At 31.0% G+C, this 6775-nt stretch overlaps 1 protein-coding gene across 1 annotated transcript in view; it reads left to right on the top strand.

The window, feature by feature from the left end:
• LOC106878775 (catalase) overlaps nt 1-6540 on the top strand; it is a 49062-nt gene extending 42522 nt beyond the window's left edge. Inside the window, exon 12 of the mRNA XM_014928104.2 lies at nt 5185-6540. Coding sequence (XP_014783590.1) covers nt 5185-5217 — 33 coding nt within the window. The 3' untranslated portion in view covers nt 5218-6540. The remainder of the gene's footprint in view (nt 1-5184) is intronic.
• The last annotated feature ends 235 nt before the right edge of the window (nt 6541-6775 follow it).

Here is a 6775-nt window from a genome sequence, read left to right as displayed (position 1 = left end):
TATGCATTTAATGCAATAAACGGCACATTACAAATTAAATATTTCTAAAAAGACAAACATCTCCAATGTTAACTGGATAATGGAGCAAGTCCTCCGTACGAATGTGGGACAACCCCCTACCCCTTACCTGGGACAAAATGATTTTTTTCCTTTTTACTTGTTGCAGTTATTAGACTGCAGGCATGCTGGGGCACCACCTTGAAGAATTTTTAGACGACTGTATGTATCCCAGAATTTTTTTTTTAAGCCAAGTCAAAACTACCTCAGTGATATATTTGGGGGGGTTTTTTTGTGTGTGTGTGTTTTCCTTTGTATTTGTTAAATCATTAGATTGCGGTGATGCTGGGGCACTGCCTTGAAGAACTTTTAGTCAAATATATCAACCCCAGAATTTATGGAAAGTTACTATTTTTAAATTTCACAACATGAGATATTCAGCAACAGTACTTTGTTGTAAAGATTGTTTGCCAATATAACATGACAGTCTTGGTTTAGGACTAATGTTACTGTAATTTAACCCAGGGAGACATCGTCTCCAGCTGGCTATACAACACAATCTGTGTCCTTATATTTTTGAACAAGAGAATCTAGCACCCCCACTCAGCTCAAAACAATATCTGTGTATCGCGATGAAGAGAAATAACCCAGAAACCGTGATACACAGATATTGTTTTGTGCTGAGTGGAGGTGCTAGATTCCTTTGTTCAAAAATATAAAGACACAGATTGTGTCGTATAGCCAGCTGGAGACGGTGTCTCCTGGGACTAAATTACAGCAACATTAGTCCTAAACCAGGACTGCCATATTATGTTGGCAAACAATCTTTACTACCCAGAATTTTTGTTAGGTGATTTTCAACCAGTGCATGAAGTTAAGCCTAGGTCTCTCCACATGCTAGAAATAACAGCCAAATCTCTTGGATTTTTTTTTTGTAATTTCACATAAATGAAAATAAAACAAAAACAAAATTTTGTGAGAGGTATGAAATAGAGGTAAAGGTGGAGAGATTTTTAGTTTTTTTAATGCGACTTGAAGGTGTTTCAGAATGTGGAATACAGTAAAATAACAAAAGGTGGGACAGCTATTCTGTCCCAGAAAAATACTTCTTCAGCATTTGGCAGAGTTCTGATCATGCCAACCATTTAATTAATCAAGACTTTTCTTATTCTTGGGTATTTTCAGAAAATTTTTGTGAATTTGTGTTCTTACACACTGTAACCTTGTATGATTATGCAAAAATATTTTTTTAAATTTTTTCCATCCCTTCCCCAAATCTTGAGAGAGGGCTCTTGCAATAAAGTTATGTTGTTATGAAGAATTCATTTTGATTTAAGGACATGTAAGAGGAACATCATCGTCTGTAGTCATAAATCGTGTTTCATTGTCAGTGGTTCCAATAAAATGAAACTAACAGCAATGAGGAATGTACAAAAACTGACTTGATTATCTTGATTTATACTGTCTTATTTTCTTCCAATGCTACTTTAATGAGTTAACAAATGATGCCATTGAAAAATAATTTTAAAAAATAAGAAATCTATAATAATATCCTGCTTCTTTACATTAACCTATTCATTTTAGTCATTCAGGGTAGTCAAGTTATTTTTATGCCATTACCCATTATTGTAGGTTTCATTTCCATTTATATTTTACCTAATATGGCTGTAAAACAAAAGATCGCCTTAATTTGTTGAATATAATTTATGATTTTGTTTTCTATTAATATGGTTCAATTTTTTTTTAAATATTTTAAAATGTTTCTGTCTTTAATTTTTTGATGTACTACTTTTTGTTATTACTGTTATTTTCGAGTTGTTTTTTAAAAGGAAGTATAATTTTGTCTGACATTGCTTACTATATCATTTCCACTTTTTCAAACATTTCACAGATGACAGTGGTTTAGAACCTATCACTATTGCTGGTACTATCCTGCAACTTTTCCTTCTAGTTTTGCTAATTGTTCTTTCAGATTGTCTTTACCCACCAATTTTTAACTATCTCTGCCAAACATTAGTTATTTTAGCGGCTGTCTATTACCATAGTACCTGACCATAAATAGGTGGATGTATAAAAAATGAAAAAAAAACATTGAAACAAACAAATAAATAAATAAATAAGCTCCCGTATCATAACTAATAGTAAGACATCTTAATTGCAATCCAAAATACCCTCTTCCTTCACAAAATGATTAGGGTCATTGCATCTGCACATGTAAGAAAAGTAAAAGCAAAGTTGTATGCTCAAAAATTGCTATCAGATAGTTTAAAGTTTAGATAAATCTATGAAATACAAAATTTCTTCTCAAATTATATCTTTTGAAGTGATTCTGGCACCTTTTCATTACAATTGAAGTGAAACATAATTTTGAAGAAAAGTAATTTTATGGAAACCAAATCCTTAATCTGTAATCTTTGATTTGCTGTTTCACTCACACTCTTTTCTATTAAATTTTGATTAACTTTGGCAGCAGGGCTATTTATCTGCCAAACACATAAGAATAACATGTATTCGTAAAGTGCTCGTCTTAATACACCTGTAGCAAGATTAAATTAAGTGATTCTACATTACTGTTATTAGTTCCAGTTTCCTTTTATTTTTGAAACTATTCTCATTTGTTTCTAGTCAGATTATATATATATTCTCAGAATATCTAAGGATGCCATAGAAAATTCAACTGTCTGGAGCTCAGAAGAGAAGAATTTCTAAAGAAAAAAGTGAAAAAAATCCTGCTGTATTAGCCCTACAGAATTTTTCTTCGCTTCGAAAAAAAGAAAACCCAGAAGCTAATGATGAAGAATCAGTACCAGATATCCCTTTTGAGGAACCAGTCGCACTCCCAAGTACATCTGCAGAAAACAGGAAGAACGTATCACCTCAAAATATTGAAAACAAAGAACCATCATCTCCTACTGTCATGGATAGTAAAACAGTATCATGGGATCCAGACCAAACCATGTGGTTTTCTGCCAGAGAAAAGTATGTGTCCATGTTCTTTCAGACAAAATCAGCCATATGTCAAAATAAAAATGACTCCGACTCCTACCCAGAATCTCGATGCCATTATCAATCAGAAGATAAACTGGTTAGGCACTATTGTTATTCTAAAAATTCAATGTTTTATACAATTCATGAAAATGGTGATCAGCTTTTAAGAAAGTGGCTCCTGTACAGCTCATCAAAGGGTGCAATTTATTGCTTTTACTGTACCTTGATGTCAAGCCAACGTGACAAGTTTTCCAACAAAGGAGGCTTTAACAACTGGAAAAAAGCAGAGGAGAAAATGAAAACACATGAACAAGGTCAAGGCCACAAAGATTCTGTAGGGAATCTTCTCATGTTAACAAAGAGTTGGAAAAACAAGTCCAACAAAATAAGAAATACTGGGCTGAAATTTTGCACCGAGTTGTGGCTGTGACAATATTTCTAGCTGAGGAGGGGTCTGGCATTTAGAGGTAGTGAAGAAATAATAGGCTCTAAACACAGTGGGGATTTTCTAGGTTCTATGGAACTTATAGCACAATTTGATCTATTTCTAATGGGCCACTTGAAAAGACTTGTTTCTGAGGGACCCACTGAACTTGAAGTGCCCCGGGCCCCCTTTGAGTTAAATCCAGTTCTGTCTCCAAGTACCAATAAGATAATCACCAGTAATAGAGTTGATTAAAAATAACCTCACCCATACCTAGATTTGTGATCTTGTTATATTTCAGAAAGTATTCCAATGTAGATTATGTAACTGAGTTTTGTTCATTTATACTCTTCTTTGTGTCTTAGGTTTTGCTGCTGTATATTATGTGACTGTATATTGTTTTTTGTTTTTTTTTTCTGTTTATTTTAAAAGACAAATAGAATATCTAATATCTTTGATACAACCCTGTAGTTATTTGCTGTTTTGGGGATTTTGAATGTCATTGCCTTCCTGCTTGAGGCAGATGATAGCAATTTTCTCCACCCTCAGGATGGCTCCTAAAAAATTTTTTTAATCATTATTATCAACAATAAAAACTTTTACATGACTAAAAAATTTATCTTTTTAAGTGATTCTTTCTCTGTTAATAAGTCAGTAACTAATAAAGTATTTGCCAAAAGTTAATATTTTGTCGTATGATTTTCTAAATTCTATGGCATTTACAACAGTTTCTTCTCTCTGGTATAATGAAAAAGATGTATTTAAAAATTCATATTTAGTGTCTAATATCTTCCTGGATGAATAGGTGATAGTGGCACACCAACTGACTAAACTTATAAGTTGATAGTGATTTGCAATACCAAGATTGAATTCTTTAACATGAGAATGAATGGGTATAATCTTGCTTATTTAGTCTTAAGCTACAGATTATAGATTAACACATATTCTTTATCAAGTAAGCTGTGCAGCTGAATCAATATTAAAAGATGCCTAAAGAATTACTCTTACTATGATGTCAAATATTGCAGATTATGTTATATGGAAATATTTTACCACTCAGCAACAATAAGAAGCATAGTGAGGGTGACAGTCAGCCCCAGCTAACACTTTTATGATGTTGGCACAACGGGGTCTTCTGTATAAACTTGTATGATGGTGGGGGGATCAAACTCAAAGGCTGCCCTGAGCAGCTCTCACACTAGTTATGGAAAATAAGTGCATCATTTTTATTTAAAATCTTTAGTATTTGAATTATAGACAATGAATGTTAAAACATTTTATATTATTTGAATTACAAGTTTGGATTATGAATACTGAACTTCTTATACACAGCAACACAACTGTAATGACTGGTATTATCTTGTCAAATAATTGATAAAACTTAAAGTAAATACAACAAGAATTTTGGCAAATGAAATCTTTGAGAAGAAAGACATGCAGAATTGATAAATAAAAACACTTGTAATTCTGAATAATAGATTCTTGAATTGCATAGCTACAATCAAAAGAGATGGCATTGCAATTTCACAAAGAAAATGACTATACAAGGAATTAATCCATTGTTTCTCACAGGCCTTTATTTAACATTGTTGTAACACATTGTTTTAAACTGTCTTTTTAATTCAATTAATTCTATTATTCTTCTGTTAATTCATTAAACTAGCAAAGAATTTCTGTTGACCTTAATTTAATAAATGTGAAACTACTATTGAAAATTAATTCTATAATTTCTGATTTATCTTGAAATATTTTATTTATTTATTTTCATTTTCCAGATGAGTTCCCAATTAATTGTGTCAAACTTATAGACCAAAGAGAAAGAGAAAAAGGAAAAAGCAAAATGACAAAATGACAAAATCTATTCTGTAATTCACTATTCCTGGCTGATCAAAAGATGCTGAAACTATTGAATTTTAATTTCAGATATCTTATTCTTAATTGAAACTAGATCCTATTGAAGCACTTAAAATGGGTTTCATTAGCAATATAATACAAAATAATTAAGAAGACCCAATAATATATTGATTGGTTTAGCAGTTTTGTTTTTATTTCACTAATTATATATTCATGCTTTAAAACTGTGATCCGGAACCGAATAAACTACTTAAACTGCAAAACATGTAATCGGCTAATATAACAAAATCATATTCTATTAGCTGTAATTAATTTCCTACAAGATTTAAATTATTATTGCAAGGAACATGCTACAATACTACTATGATTATTTTTCTAATATTTTATTCAATAAATTTATTTTATTCCAACTTATTTTAAATTTTGGCCAGATGATTTATATCTTATTATAATGATTGACTAATGTCTGTCAATCAATGCACACAGGCAGCTAACAGTTATTTTCTAAATTCACTTTTTATGTATTAGTAACTTGAAATCAAGGTTAGTAATTAAAAGAATAATATAGTTGCTATTTTTGTAAGAAAAATTCAAATTTATCAGTATAAGAAACACATACAAATCAATTTTAACCAATATTTTAATAAATTCTTAATCCAAAATATTTCAACATGAAGAACAATGTAAAAGACAACAATAGAAAATCAGTTTAAATTACGACTGTTCACACAACCTATATAGATAAATAAACAAAAACTTAAAATTAAATTTTATTTGTGTTATATATATAAGTCCACTAGGTAAGATAATTTCATTTAAAGCACTAAGTATGTAACTTTATATTCTTTGGATTTTGTATAATATTCTAGTTTTACTGATTCTAATATAATTATAATTACTAAATGAGACATAAGTCATTAAAAATATACAAAAAATTATTTAATGTTGAGGTATTCATGCAAGGCCTAATGAGAAGGGTATAATGAGTACATCAGTCTGGAGTCTGGACAGCTACATAGGGGAACCTGTAACTGTCTGCCAGGCCTGTTCCTAAAACCTTACAACCCCTTAAATTTTGAGAGTATTCTATCATAAAGCATTTTTGCTCTAGTTTGAAAAATTTCTCTCAGGGGGACACTGCATTCATGCAATCTTTAAGGCATTAGTGAAGTAGATTAAGCTTCTCTAATCATGAAGGAAATGAAGCCACAAGCTTTTGGAGATGGGGAAAACAATGTTCTATGTAAATTTAAATAAAGATTAATTTTTGCAAAATATTAATTGTCTTGGTTTTGTATTTGGTTTGGAAAATTCTTGATGTAAACCCATGTGTTGAAACATTTTCTTGTATCTTGGGAGGGTCATTATGCATAATAAATACATACACTCATTCTATTTCACTTCTTTTATTTTATTGTGTCTGGGGAGAGTCATTCTCTTTTAGTGCCATATTAATTTAACACACTCACTGGTCCGATTTCCACTCATTTACTTATTTATTTTTACTAAAAT

Source organism: Octopus bimaculoides, chromosome 2 (assembly GCF_001194135.2).
Source record: "Octopus bimaculoides isolate UCB-OBI-ISO-001 chromosome 2, ASM119413v2, whole genome shotgun sequence".
NCBI lineage: Eukaryota > Metazoa > Mollusca > Cephalopoda > Octopoda > Octopodidae > Octopus > Octopus bimaculoides.
The sequence above is the reverse complement of the archived record's forward strand: the minus strand, read 5'-3'. Positions and strand labels throughout refer to the sequence as shown.